The sequence below is a fragment of the Anopheles moucheti genome, chromosome 2 (genome assembly GCF_943734755.1).
Source record: "Anopheles moucheti chromosome 2, idAnoMoucSN_F20_07, whole genome shotgun sequence".
Classification (NCBI taxonomy): domain Eukaryota; kingdom Metazoa; phylum Arthropoda; class Insecta; order Diptera; family Culicidae; genus Anopheles; species Anopheles moucheti.
Window position 1 is genome coordinate 2602524 of NC_069140.1, and position 15692 is coordinate 2618215.

A 15692-nucleotide genomic window follows, 5' to 3' on the forward strand; every position below is an offset into this window, starting at 1 on the left:
CGGGAAAATGGCCCGGCAACCGGAACGGACTGGCCAACGGTTCAACAAAGGGTAACTGGCCAGGAAACAGAATGGACCGGGTAACAGAAAGGAACGGGTAACTACCCGGGCAACAGAATGGATCGGGTAGCAGAAAGGACCGGTAACTGGCCAGAAAACAGAACGGGCCGGGTAACTGGCCAAGTAACATAACCGTCGGGACAAATGGCAGGGCAACAAAACGGAACAGGTAACAGAATGGATCGGTTAATAGAACGGTCCGGGTAACTGGCCAGGAAACAGAATGGACCGGGTAACAGAACGGTACGGGTAACTGGCCAGGAAACTGACCAGGCAATAGAACGGGCCGGGTAACTGGCCAAGCAACATAACCGTCGGGACAAATGGCAGGGCAACAAAACGGAGCGGTTAACAGAACGGTCCGGGTAACAGAACGGTCCGGGTAACAGAACGGTCCGGGTAACTGGCCAGGAAACAGAATGGACCGAGTAACAGAAAGGACCGGGTAACTGGCCAGGAAACAGAATGGACCAGGCAACAAAACCGTCGGGACAAATGGCAGGGCAACAAAACGGAACGGGTAACAGAAAGGACCGGGAAACTGGCCAGGAAACAGAACGGGCCGGGTAACTGGCCAAGCAACAAAACCGTCGGGACAAATGGCAGGGCAACAAAACGGAACGGGTAACAGAAAGGAACGGGTAACTGGCCAGGAAACACAATGCATCGGGTAACTGGCCAGGAAACAGAATGGACCGAGTAACAGAAAGGACCGGGAAACTGGCCAGGAAACAGAACGGGCCGGGTAACTGGCCAAGTAACATAACCGTCGGGACAAATGGCAGGGCAACAAAACGGAACAGGTAACAGAATGGATTGGTTAATAGAACGGTCCGGGTAACTGGCCAGGAAACAGAATGGACCGGGTAACAGAAAGGTACGGGTAACTGGCCAGGAAACAGAACAGGCCGGGTAACTGGCCAGGAAACAGAACGGGCCGGGTAACTGACCAGGCAACAGAACGGATCGGACAACAGGAACGGACCGGGCAAATGGCCAGGCAACAGGAACCGGCTGGCCAACCGGTCGGACATCCAGGCGCTTCCCTCGAGTTCCTCCGTCTCTCCCCCCTTCACACCCACAAGCCCGGAGTTAGCGTGCGTAGCCCTGTAACCGGGCCTCTTAAGCTAGTCTATAATAAATTTTCGTAAAACGTCACGCTCCTTTCTGACGCTCGCTGCATCCCGCTCACCCAACACGGCGATCGTGCCGCGTCCGTACGGGATGGGTATAGCGGATCGATCGCAGGGGTGCTGCACACCGTCCCCATACATGGCACGTTCAGCGCAAAGCGAGAAACGTGTGCAGCACCACTGCCCACCCACTTGGGTGGGACGATCGGCTCCAGGTTGTACAGTATCAAACGAACGTGTAGCGCACCCGTTTCTTTGCAGATCGCATTTATTCGCCGCTTTCGGTATGGGATTGCGCTCAATTCCAGCCTTTTGCCATTTGTTCGTGCAGTACTGTCTGCGCTCGGTTCGGTACACGAGTGCGCCCGAGCGTGAAACCGTCTCAGCCAATCACAGCATTTCATTCGCTGACCGTCGACCAGCGTACATCGCTCATCCAAGCGCGCACCGGAGCTTGATGTGTGAACGGGTCGGGGTGGGTGAGTGGTATGGGTGGGACGGGGTTGGGTGAGTGAACGGGACGGGGTGGGTGGTAGAATGCGCCCGCTTTTAGAGCGCGCACGCACTCGGCTCTATCTTCTTCATTTGTGATCCGATTTTGATCCGGTTTTCTGCCAAATACTTGGTTCGATGCGGGGAACACAATTGTTTGATAACACGCTAAGTGTTTCATATAAAAGTTCCATGAAAAGTTCGAAAAATATGTTACAGCACTTTCATACCGGTTTGGTTCGTAAGCACCATGTTTTACGGGCCAGGCGCATGTCTTTCTAAAATAAAAAAAATCACTTCACTTAAGTAAGTTAAAATACTTGGTGCGGGGGCTTCGATAACGATTGCTGCCGATGATTTATCGTGCTTTTCATTCGTTTTATTACATTTTAAATCATTAATTTGTATTTGCGATGCTTAAGGTCATCGATAGCTTAAGCACATCGCTAATCCAAGCGCGCACCGTACCTTGATGTGTGATTGGATCGGGGTGGGTGAGTGATATGGGTGGGATGGGTGGGATGTGTAGGGAGAGTGAACGGGACGGGGTGGGTGGTAGAATGCGCGCGCTTTTAGAGCGCGCACGCACTGGGCTCTATCTTCTTCATTTATGATCCGATTTTGATCCGGTTTTCGGCCAAATGCTTGATTTGATGCGGGGAACACAATTGTTTGATAACACGCTAAGTGTTTCATATAAAAGTTCCATGAAAAGTTCGAAAAATGTGTTAAAGCACTTTCATACCGTTTTGGTTCGTAAGCACCATGTTTTACGGGCCAGGCGCATGTTTTTTTGTAAAATAAAAAAATCACTTCACTTAAGTAAGTTAAAATACTTTATATAACTTTAGCGTAATATAAAGTTATACTTTATACATATGTGTGTTATTTAAAGTATGTATTATATACTTTAGTTATACTTTATATAATTAGCGCACACACGGACAGTGGTGCTATACCCGCCCGTCTCTCTATGGATGGATCGTGTTCAAAGCGGCAAATAGGTGTAGCTGTATGCGGCTGTGTGTGCAATCCCGAAACGATCGCTCTTACATTCTTATTCTCTCTCCGGCGAGAGTGCTCCGGTGCTTGCGTTCGCTCCCTCATCGCTACCGCTGTGCTAAACTATGCGCGCAATCAGATGATTTCCAATCAATGCAATGTTTTGTCAAACAATAGTGCAACTAACTTTATTATTTGCATTACTTGAATGGTTTATTACACAATCTCTCCCTGAGCAAATCCTTCCGATGGGTCGCATGTGTTTGTGCGTATTTGAGTTTTTTTCGCCAGGACACAAAGCAAACACACGCGGGTATGAATGTGTAAATAACTGCATGATTATTTGCGCTATTTTAATGGATATTACAAAACAGAAATCCACACACAGAAACGCCAGTATCAAGCGATCCCTACGACCCCGCAACACTTTCCTGGGGTGCGTGTGCCTGTGCACGCATGTGTGTGCTGCGATTGATGAGAGGATCATTAATATTCCATAACATGATCAATGTTTCATACGATGGTACGAACGCAAAGCGCATGTTTTTATACAATTACAAACACAACTTAAGTTGAGTATAAAATGTCACATTATTTTATATCACACTACATAATGGTGTACGGGGTTCGATAACGATTGTGGGTAATGTTTTATTGTTCTTTGCATTTGCTTTTGTTTACATTTTAATACATTAATTTGGATTTGCGGTGCGTAAGGTGTGTATGGGCCGGCTAACCGGCAAGGAGAGGGGACAAATCGCCAGGCAACAGAATGGACCGGGTAACTGCCCAGGCAAGTGAATGGATCAGTTAACAGAACGGCCCGGGTAACTGGCCAGGAAACAGAATGGACCGAGTAACAGAAAGGACCGGGTAACTGGCCAGGAAACAGAATGGAACGGGTAACAGAAAGGACCGGGTAACTGGCCAGGAAACAGAACAGGCCGGGTAACTGACCAGGCAACAGAACGGATCGGACAACAGGAACGGACCGGGAAAATGGCCCGGCAACCGGAACGGACTGGCCAACGGTTCAACAAAGGGTAACTGGCCAGGAAACAGAATGGACCGGGTAACAGAAAGGAACGGGTAACTACCCGGGCAACAGAATGGATCGGGTAGCAGAAAGGACCGGTAACTGGCCAGAAAACAGAACGGGCCGGGTAACTGGCCAAGTAACATAACCGTCGGGACAAATGGCAGGGCAACAAAACGGAACAGGTAACAGAATGGATCGGTTAATAGAACGGTCCGGGTAACTGGCCAGGAAACAGAATGGACCGGGTAACAGAACGGTACGGGTAACTGGCCAGGAAACTGACCAGGCAATAGAACGGGCCGGGTAACTGGCCAAGCAACATAACCGTCGGGACAAATGGCAGGGCAACAAAACGGAGCGGTTAACAGAACGGTCCGGGTAACAGAACGGTCCGGGTAACAGAACGGTCCGGGTAACTGGCCAGGAAACAGAATGGACCGAGTAACAGAAAGGACCGGGTAACTGGCCAGGAAACAGAATGGACCAGGCAACAAAACCGTCGGGACAAATGGCAGGGCAACAAAACGGAACGGGTAACAGAAAGGACCGGGAAACTGGCCAGGAAACAGAACGGGCCGGGTAACTGGCCAAGCAACAAAACCGTCGGGACAAATGGCAGGGCAACAAAACGGAACGGGTAACAGAAAGGAACGGGTAACTGGCCAGGAAACACAATGCATCGGGTAACTGGCCAGGAAACAGAATGGACCGAGTAACAGAAAGGACCGGGAAACTGGCCAGGAAACAGAACGGGCCGGGTAACTGGCCAAGTAACATAACCGTCGGGACAAATGGCAGGGCAACAAAACGGAACAGGTAACAGAATGGATTGGTTAATAGAACGGTCCGGGTAACTGGCCAGGAAACAGAATGGACCGGGTAACAGAAAGGTACGGGTAACTGGCCAGGAAACAGAACAGGCCGGGTAACTGGCCAGGAAACAGAACGGGCCGGGTAACTGACCAGGCAACAGAACGGATCGGACAACAGGAACGGACCGGGCAAATGGCCAGGCAACAGGAACCGGCTGGCCAACCGGTCGGACATCCAGGCGCTTCCCTCGAGTTCCTCCGTCTCTCCCCCCTTCACACCCACAAGCCCGGAGTTAGCGTGCGTAGCCCTGTAACCGGGCCTCTTAAGCTAGTCCGATATGCTATAAAAGATCGTAAAGGTCTCGCCTTTACTTGTTTGGCGCGGACGCCCTTTCATCATTCCTTGGTAAAGCCCTCCCCGAAGCGACACGGGGAAACATTAGCGCTGTAATGAACACCACTCACGCAATAAATCAACAGCTGACGGTGTGCCGCCCTTCGAGGAAGGATTCATTTGAATGGAATCATCTGCTTACCTGGTGCCTTACGTCTCTCGCTACCAGCAGCATACCGGAGCAAGGGTTTGAACACTGCACTAATTAAGCGTTAAATCGAACCAATTGATGGAAGCGTGCGAACCTCATTGACCACCACTGGCGTGGTGGTAGCACAATCGACACACAAATAAGCCTAAAATCATACCACAGATCTCGCCACCTACGCCGGTATCAGAGAAACCGCAATTGGCAATTGTTACGCATCGGATCACTCCCCGCATAGGTGGGGTGGTCCTTGTATGTGGGGGAGGATTTTTTAATTAAAGGTTGAGCTCCTGAAGGTAAACAAGAATACTGGTTCGTAGCACACACACTGTATGCAGTACTTTAAGGTACATAATTGCTTAACACGATTTAAGGCGAAAATTCGTGGAATGGAAAAATTGAATGGAAAATCATGGATCTTGGTTGCTGCGGCGTATTTCGCAAAAAAACTTTCACACGTAAAGCTATTCCTTTATTCTAAATACATTTTTCTTCATTCATGGGATAAAAAATAAACACCCTATGCGTTCGCAACCGAATACAGTGAAAAGCAATTCAAGACTCTGGCGCTTTCAATAAAGTGTGGGGCCCTCACAACGTATATCCTCGGTTCCATGTGATTGCGCATGAAGTGTATTCTGTGTCGGTGTAAACCACGTATCGGGACCACCCACGTGTGTGTGTGTAACCCATAGTGAATTATGTATGAATGAAAAAAGCTATGTTCATAAGTCCACGAAAAGAACGGAAGGAGATACAAAAAACCGCCGTAAGGATATTAATTATTTAAAACAGTGTTTACTGGCTGGTAGGTTCAAAAGTGGACCATGGAACATGGATTTGTGATGAGTTCAATTGCGTTAATAAATCGTGTTATCGCTAAGTGGTTCCTTAAAATTGAGTAGTACAATCATTTTAATTGATAAGCAAGCGGAAAGTCTAGTCTAGGAAGCAGAAAAGAAAAATTTATTCCTTGTTTGCGTTATGACGTTGTATACTTTAGAAGATACACTTTTGAAGCATAAACCATTCATGCTATATGCGTAAACATATCTATGTCTTGCTAGGGCTCGGCCCGCACATACTATAAAATGAACGAAGTTTTGCTTTTGGCAAATCCTTCATTCATCCAAACACGACATTAGGTTAGCTCTCTTCGCGATCAGAGCCTTTCATTTCCGCTGGCGGACGTCGTGGATTACGCAGAACATTGCCCGAAGCATCGTACAGAACCGCAATTCGGAAATCAAGTTCCTATCTTGACAAACAGCAGCTGCATGTTTCAACCTCTCGTCTACTAACCACTCCTACCCACCGGAGACTGTACGTGTTCTGTAAACCATCAGCATGACTTTGTCTCAGGCGGAAATGCATGTAAATTGTTGCGCAGTTTATACATAATTTAACATCGTACGACGGTGCAAGTTCAGTTTTAGATGGCTGCCTCTTCTCGCTCCTCGTATACCGTCTGTTGAGACTGGTGACGTTAACATTTTGGTAGTCTGTCAAGCAGATTGCATAGTTTGAGGTGGATCTATCAAAAGTAAACAGTGCGCGTAACCATCCGCCTACAGCTCTGCAATTTGCATTACAAAACTCTCGTTTGCCCTTTTAGGAACATCATCCTGTGTAGGTTTGATTCATTTCCAAAAAAGAAATGTTAGAAAACTGATTATTAATATACTAACAGTTCATAACAACTTAGGGAAAAGCAAATTAAACTTTTGTTGGTTCAAATTTTAAACCAGCACAAAACATCTTCTTGACGGTTGTGGCCACCTTCGAAGCGTCACTAACCACAACAACCATTTGCAGCATGTGGCATGATGAGGCATGACTTTTTTCACAACTTTCGTTTCACCGTTTGTTGACATTTGTCCTCGCAAATATGTCCCGCACGGATCAAAGCCATAATAACATGACGACCATATAAAGCTGGATGAAATAGGTCGGTGTCGTAACCTAAAGGGACATGTTAATCCACTGGGAATATCATATCATATCGTGCTGCCTGCCTATGTCGCGATAACGGAGCAACGAAATATGGGGAAAGTATTTAAAGTGAGGAAAAAAAAAGACAAGGTCAAAAGCGCCAATGTGTTGAGCGAAACGCACAACGCATTTAACTCAAACACAATTAAATGGTCTTTTCACCTGGTCGTGTGCTGGTTCGTATGTGTACGGAACGTTGATGTTGTGTTGTTTTATGAAAACTTTTGCTACAGGTTATATCCCCGACGTTTGACACAGAACACATATTTTTATACGACAAAAAATAATTGGAGGGCTCTCATATGTCTCGTTAGACTCTACGGCTGCAGTAAATTTAAATAGTCGTGCGATATAAAGGAGAGCTAATTAAAAATTTAATTTCAGTCTGGCAGTTTCAGTAACGTAATGTGGCATGTAATGCTAAAGCGTCGCAAGTGTGTTTTCAAACTGAACTTAATTTTCAATAAATTTTTAATGAGCTTTTTACATAAAGTCTCGATCATATTACGGGAAGTATTCCTTCAGCGATTATACTATTATCAACTTCAAATTTATTATGGTTGCAAGCACGTGGGTTAATTATGCAGCCCCACAACACTAATTTCCTCTTCTTCGCTAGATTTCATCGAAGCTGGCATGTTGGTTCCGCCATCATAGAGGACTAGATTGAAAATGTTTACCTCTGTTTACTGTTTTGCAAATGGGGGCTCCTACATAATTTAAAACTTTTTCACTATTGTTTCACTTGCTCGTTCGCGCAAGGTTCGTTCGTTTGGTTCGTCACGAAGCGCAAAACCTCATCCCGGTAAATAGCATCCTATTATCTGCGGCATATTCAAAACAACCAACAAGCGCACCAGTCAACCAGGCGAAACGAAGAGAAATTATTGGGGGGTTTCCAGTGAAAAGGATGGAACGGATTTTTGTTTTCTATACGTTACCCCATTTTCGCTGGCGTTACGCTGCGTGGTACGCGTATACGCGTTTCAGCCATTAGCGTCTGTAAAAATGTAATCGCCGAGCTACTGAGAACCACTCGTTCGAAACTCCTCCGTGACATTTGAAGCCATTTTCAAACCCCGTTTCCTTTTCTGTTCCATTTTTCCAACCCCAAAATGGACCAAAGTTTTACGAAAAATGTGATTCATTTTGTTTCCTTTTCGCGAATGTTTGGTGTAATTATGAAATTTTCATTCGTCACTTCTATTTTCGGCAACAAAGGGGCAGAAATGTTAATTTTTAAGCACAAAGCAACAATGGAGGTAGCATTAGGTGTGATGTCTTGTACCAAGCGAATTGGGTGGCCAAAACAATGCGTGTGGCAAGCGTAACTTGGCACGTTATGTGGTGCGTTAATCATTTTCATCAATTTATGGATAAACGGAAAACTTTCGTGCAAGTAATAAGACGTGCGGAAAATGGAAATGAAAGCCTTGAAATAATTGTAAGCATTAAAGTATAGGGCGAGAGCTTAAATAGTAGAGAAGTTAATTTATTTTTCAACGATTTTTCTTTGTTGAAATCGGATTCTTTTTTTTTCGAAAGGAAAATCCTCACAAAATATGTATGAAATGAAAATGTTTGCATTAATATTTCTCAATGTAAACCTCTTTGGACGAGTAATTTGGATAGCAACAGGACATTTTGAACCGTTGTTTAGTTGCAAAACCTGCCATTTTCGGCACTGTTGGTGGTATTTCATATTGAAATTCCACTCACGAATTGGATTGGAAAGCATAGCGAAATAGCACCCACAAGCCTTTTGAACCAAGCAATGCACCGTGCAATGCAGAATGAGCTCTCCATCTGCAAACGCACATTCATACCCAAACCCGCATGCGAATTTTGTACATGCGAACATTCTCGCACATCACACTGCGAACATTGATTACAGGTGTGAATTTAGAAATACTTATAGTTGAATTTAAATCTTTTTGTCATAATTTCGACTTCATTTTGTCTGTATTGAAGAGTGTGCGACAAATTAAAGTCACTAAGCATTAAAAAAAATCTACATACACGTGTAAATTCAACAAGCCAGGCTGATTGAGATCCCTCAACGGCACCTGCCAGAGGAGCGTATTCCGCGACTGTCTGTTTGCTAGCGGCGAATTACTATACCTTCCTGCCGTGGGGTTCAGTCATGTTGGTGGAAAAGCATTCACACTCAGGTCCATAAGCTCACCGCTGAGGGTGGTCGCTGTTCAACCTTGCCCAAAATTACCATCAACCGTAACGGTAATGGTATGCAACATTTCAAAAATAAATTACCAATCAATCGGTATCACAAACGAGGAGGAAATTTAAATCGCAGTACACCGTACACGTAGAGCAGGAACCCTAAACTGAGGCCGTCCAAAACAGGCCAATTATGAATTACCTTCCAGCGTCCGGTATTCGCGGTATTCGATTAATTTCCGCTAGATGGCATCAAATCCTATCACGTTACACGGTGGGGCTATTGCGAAGGTTCGTTCGGTTGCCTTTCCAGACTTCGCATAAAACATCAGTTAAGCCGCTCCTGGAACGATGCTTAAAAAGAGACGAAAAGGCTTACAGAGTACAGAAATGGACAGCATGACAAACTTAGCCGCATCGGTAAGGTTCGTATTACGCTGTCTGAGGGTTTAGGTGCCATTTTTTCAATGAAATTTGATGGAAATATCAACAAAAGAACGGCAAGGGATGAATGGTGCACCCGAAAAGAAAAAAAAGATGATGTAACGAGTAAATAGGGCGTTCGATTCAGTTTACTCACGTTACAACCCTTTTTTTCAGAAGCATTTCGGTGTATTATTAGCGACAAAAAAGAACTCAGATGTTTGGAATTTAAGAAATGAATAACCTTTCGTACCTTCATCTTTATTAGCCCAAAAGTAGCCAAAAACAAGTAATTTTATATTTAATCATTGCATCAATAGTAGGATTATAAATATGAGATAACATCCCAATCTGCCTCAATACCATCATGCAGTAGGAAATTCCAAGCAGCCTGCAACTGATCGTGATCCTAAGCAATTGAGCCGCAATACCCACGTTGTATTTGCGTCCTTTATTAAAGTTGATGCCCTTGAAAGTCAACATGAAGGGCCCAGACTGTTGCCGAAGCGAAAGTCTGTCGGGACGAACTTGAACTTGTCATCGGACGATGTTTGAGACTTACTTCCATCCTTCCGTGCCTCCGTGATTCAGCGTCTAGCCACTTCTCCAGGATATTCCCACCTCGCTAGTGGGAACACTTGTTGCATGCACTAGACACGCACAGAAGGGGAAGTTTGAAGTCTCACAAATTCGAGCGACACGAACGACACTCAATGGTACCCCGTGCAGCCCTTTTCTCCTTTACGAACTGAAGAGGTGAGTCTGCGCATTGCTGATGCGAGTAGAATTCCTAAGGAGAATTCATTCAACTACGAATTCTGATGGTTGACGAAAGTGGGCCTGTCTCAAAACCCTTACCCAAATATTCTTCAATGAATATTTACCTTTACCATCCATGTGAAATTGGTTACGAACATCGACATCGTATAAATTTACCAACGAGCCGTTACGTAGCTCCCGCAGTATGTGGGAGCTTTATCCCACGTTCTGCTTCACTAAAGTATCGTCCTGGGACAGGGTCTTCGAAAATGAGAACACCTGCTGACGCAAATGTCCGGTTAAGTCCGAAACCAGATAACAGACTGATCAAGCTGCGGATTGTTCATGCTGATTAGTTGGGGACTAAAGACTACACAGTGCAGGGTCAAAGTGAACATATCCCATAAGGCTGAACGGAAGAGTGTAGACATAAAAATAACACTTCATAAAAATAATACTCGCCCAATCGTACGACGTTAATTCACTGTAAAACACTGAAAGGCAAAATTATATAGCTTTAATGAAACGTGTTTCCCTTCCGTGCAAGGCGATGACCGTATTAATGGCAGCACTCATTCCTCAGGCGCATAATCCGCGAGTGCTATAAACGTTTTGAAACGCATTTTATTAGTTTAACGTGAGACATGAGACAAGATAGGGCCAATCTAATAATAAAAAAAACTATACTTTATTCTCTCTGACACTGGCACTTGACCTTTTGCATCTACCGGAAAGGTGTTCACATTATTCATTTTCTTCCAAGTACACTTATTGAAATTATGTGCGGTTGTCTTTTGAAAACTGTGCTTCAGCAAGCAAAATGCGATGGCTGTCTCGATTGAGTTGAGAAAAGGCAAACTGAACGGATCACTTGGTGCTAAAGCGCTCCACCAACGCACAAAGAATTTCTGCAGCACATGGAAGAAGCACAATCCATAACACACTCAAGATAAGATGAAACCGGCTGGATTGAGCACGCTGAATGCATATTAAAATATCCAATTACCATAACTGTGTATGACAGGCGGGCGCAAGGCGAATTGCTTAAGTACCGGTGGCTTTAAAGGAAAAACTGAAACAAACCATGCGCACACAAAGAAGACTGCATGGACGAATGAGTAAAAATATGGACCTTCCTGCACACCGGTTTTGATTTTAAGACAGATTTCCAAACGGATCTTCCGGTCCCTTGCGGTACAAGTTGGCGTACTCCATCCGTTTGCTATGCTGCTGACAGAAATCGTAGTCGAAGTCAAACGACAGTGGTTGAGTTGTGTTTGGATGGCCATAAAGCTGAACGCTTCCGATGGTAACGTTAAGCGTAGCACCTGCGGCACAAGCCACCTGCTGGGCTTCCTCAGGCGAGGTAACATTCGCTTTGACGCTTATTGCGACACGATCGTCTAGATCGACACCAAAGTCTAACCGGAAACCAGGCTGAAAAAGAACGCGACCCGTCATTGAGCATTTCCATCGACGAATGTTACAATCGAACGCTCCGACCAGGTGGAGTGGTTTCAGGCGGGAAAGCTCTGCTGTCAGCGGTACCGAAGTTCCATTAGCAAGATCAACCAATTCTTCAACGATATCGCGCATCGGAACGATAAATCCCGGTCGCAAAAACATCGGCAAATCGGACTCAACCACCGCGTACTGCAGCACATCATTACCCGGCATCTTTTGACCGCCCCAGAGCTCGTAGAACGTGTCCGGGAAGTAAATAGCCATCTGGGTCATTTGGGGCAATAGAACGGGGGCTATCAACAGTGCCTCGCCAAGCATGAATTGTTCCCACAGATCCATGGTGTAGTTGTAGGCTTCCTCGTAGTGGTAAAACATTGGCCGTAGATAGGGTGCGTTCTCCAGCAGCACGGTGTTCACATACTCGAGCAGGGAAAAACGTTTACGAATAACGGCATGCATTACGCGTCGTCCAAAGTGGCTGAACTTATTCGGTGTCCGATCGGCTGTAACGCGAAACAGTGGTAATAGTGAGGCAAATTGGTACCACCGGATGCAGAGCTCCTCGGAAACATTGGCATTTCCAAGCGGTGCATTTCCACAAACCGGAGTCCCGGTGAAGCTAACACCTACTACCGAGAGACCTATGCAACGATCGACTTCACTACGCAGTGATATCCAGCTGGAGGAGATGTTCGAAGGCAGTATTGCCGCTCGACTACGAACATCGTAAGCTCCAGTCACAACGAAAGCATTCGATGAAGCAATCTTCTTCTGCACGACATCAAGTGCGTGGACTCCGATTAGGTTATGTTCGGCAAGCGCTAACTGCAGACTGTCCGAGAGCAACGTATTCCAGGGCAACAAGTTCGTCAAGGTGTCATTCAACTGATCCGGTTGATAGACCAGCTGCTTCAGGCGGGGTAGCGAATTGTTCCGTTCATCCCGTGGACTAGCTTCCTCCAGCACGTACCCATCCGCCCCTAAGTTGACCACCTTCTCCCACTGCATGTCCATCCATTCGGTGAGGTTAGCCAAGCGACTCGTTCGCCAGTCCACATAGACAGCAGTACGGTTTCTTACACGGCCTTGATAAGCAAGCTGATTCCCTGCGTGACGCAGTAGGATGCCTTTTTCACGCGCATCAATAAAGGTTGGATTTCCTCCATATCCTACAGTGAGCACAAGCGAAGGGACAAACTTCTTGCCGGCGTCTCTCAACAGCTGCAACATCGTCTCGACGGCTTTGTCGATTGTCATCGTGTCGGAGATCCAGAACATATCGTTGTGTAGACAGTGTGAATCAAACATGACGGTGTCGTTGAGCAGGAGCTCCAAATTCTGACGCACCGTAGTAAGGTTGCGTTTCACGGACTGGTCACAAACGTGCACTCCGTACGCCCAGAAGGGTGGAGTATACTGGTTATCCAGGATGGCCTTCGATTGTCGATACAACATGGCGGGAGTGGGTCCGGGCAAAAACTGAAGATCGAAACTCTCTCCAAGCTGTGCTCGTACTATGATGAGGCGGGATCCCACAATTTCCACCTCCGTAAGTCCGGGCGTGTTGAACATTAGTCCATTAAATTGTTTCAGCTTCAAGTCTAGAATGACGACAGCTGATTACAACACAACAGGATACTAATATTGGGCATAAATCAACTTACTGTAACCCATGAGAATAGGAACTGCGCAGGTGTTCTGATTGTTCAATAGCAAATATTTGGTACCGGGCTCGATATAGGCACGACCCAATCCAAACAAAATGTCTGCTCCTAGATGTAGTGTCCATTCTATGAAGTTGTCCGTCACCACCAGTGGACCACGCGCAGTGGAAAAGATCACTTCCTGATCGATCTTGCGTTTCACTTCAATGAAGAAAGTAGGACTGTAGATTTGCACCTGGTGATCGACCGTTTCTAGCTTCGTCAAAGTACTAATGGACAGTGGAGGTTGTTCGTTTGCATCTATCTTTGATAGTAAGAACCTGAAACGTCCTCCAGTATCTTCCGTAACGCTGACATCGAATCGAACCTCCTGTAGGGGCGACTTCTCATAAGGAGTTATCGGTCTGTAAGGGGTTAAAATGGCTGGCTCGCCCGTAGTCCAATCACTCCCGATGATATACTGATGCTCCGAAGGTAGTGAGTGGTAACAGGTGGCCAAACTGGTATAGCAACAACCCAGCAAGTGACACTCGCTTTGTGTCACGTTGTGTGGATATCCGCAAGGAATGTGGTAGAGTGTCGGATGACCGCATGTACCGATGATGTCGCGCTTGTTACCGTGCCCAATTTCCTTCGAGAAGAAAAACAGATACGCAAATGCTGGTATTACGACACTGGCCAAACCAAGCACGACGAATAGGCGTATCGTCTTGTTCAGTAGTAGAATGTGAATGAAAGCAGGTCCTAGAAGATACAAAACGTAAATCAAATAGTGTTGATCGACACGACGTCACACTCGAGCTCACTTTTATCGAATTCCGGAATCACGGTGGTATCGTAGCGCATTTCTGTGGAAAAATCGTTACCATTACCGTACTGGTGTGGTGTTTTGGGACTGTTTCTCTGCTGGTGACGAAACATGGCTAAAGTGTTATTCGCGAACCGGATTAGTCGAAAGTTTGTGCGCGTGCGCTCAAACGTCTTTATCAATCAAAGTGAAATTTTCTTCCGACAGGCAGGCGGTAATAAACTGACACTAACTGCGGTGATTGGCCATTAATTACTCTCGTCAATATGTGATGGTCGTTTGATGGCAAGGCAAACCGACTTCAATGATAAGAATTTATCAGGGCGGAAACATCGGTGATAAGGTGACGTAGTGGAACAACTCGGTGTGATGGTGTGGGAGTGACTGATTAAAGATGCCTCATTTTTTATTAGTGTAGATATGCAATTGGCAAAGTTGCAGTACGAACCCCATTGTACGGATCCAGTTGGTATGATGATACTAGACATTCCAGATGTCCAGATGTGCAGGTAATTTTCTGTTGATTTAGAAACATAGAATTCAAAATCAAATAACATCGAATTCTTCAAAATGTCACAGTTATAGCAAACCAGTACATTTTAAATGCTCAGCTAAGGGGAATGCTCCCACTATGATGGTTTATCATTTGTGGAGTAGTTTAAAGGAGCCAGTATTATTTGAATCCATTAGTTTTACCAATTATTGCTCCCGTACCAATATGGCGGGAATGCATTGAGATCTCATGATCCAACCTTTTGTTCGGTGTCAAATGTAGCCTGGTACGGATATGGCGAGTGTGAGTGACAGAGCGCATTAGATGAATGTGGCATTATACGGTACAGGTAGTGGTGTTGGTGAGCACGATTGCACTCCTCACTACGCGCTCAGAGCCCTCGGTGGAAATGAGAAAAAATATTTTCCATCGCGAAAGTCGCGCCGTGTTAGTTGAAAGAAAAACTCCGCGATCGGATCCAATCGGTGCAGCAAAAGACGGCAGTCGTATGCAAATCTCCATTGGACGCGCGTTTTCTATCGCAGAGTGTTGAAGTTTGGAAAGAAGGTGATTTAATACGCGACATAATTGAAGTGAATTAGTGAGAAAAATGTTATAACGCCAAATGGGCCAAGGGAAGTAGAAGGTACAACGCGCGGCCAAGAAAATGCTAATCCGAAAGGTGGTACCAGCACGAAAGCAGAACCTGATCTGATTTCACGTGATTGAATGATTGCGGCAATCTAAATCGCCCTGGGAAGAAATCAACATAAAAGTGAGAATAGTGGTACGAGAAAGTACGAAATCAGGCGCCGCACCAGTCGAACGGGG

At 45.7% G+C, this 15692-nt stretch overlaps 1 protein-coding gene across 1 annotated transcript; it reads right to left on the reverse strand.

Annotated features, from left to right (window-relative positions):
* Positions 1-11130: 11130 nt before the first annotated feature.
* On the reverse strand, positions 11131-14481 carry LOC128298017 (lysosomal alpha-glucosidase-like). Its single transcript, XM_053033744.1, has 3 exons — positions 14367-14481; positions 13561-14304; positions 11131-13497 (listed from the first exon to the last, which is right to left on the reverse strand). The coding sequence occupies exons 1-3, from the start codon at positions 14479-14481 to the stop codon at positions 11588-11590; spliced, it is 2769 nt and encodes a 922-aa protein (XP_052889704.1). The 3' UTR covers positions 11131-11587.
* Between the last annotated feature and the right edge of the window lie 1211 nt (positions 14482-15692).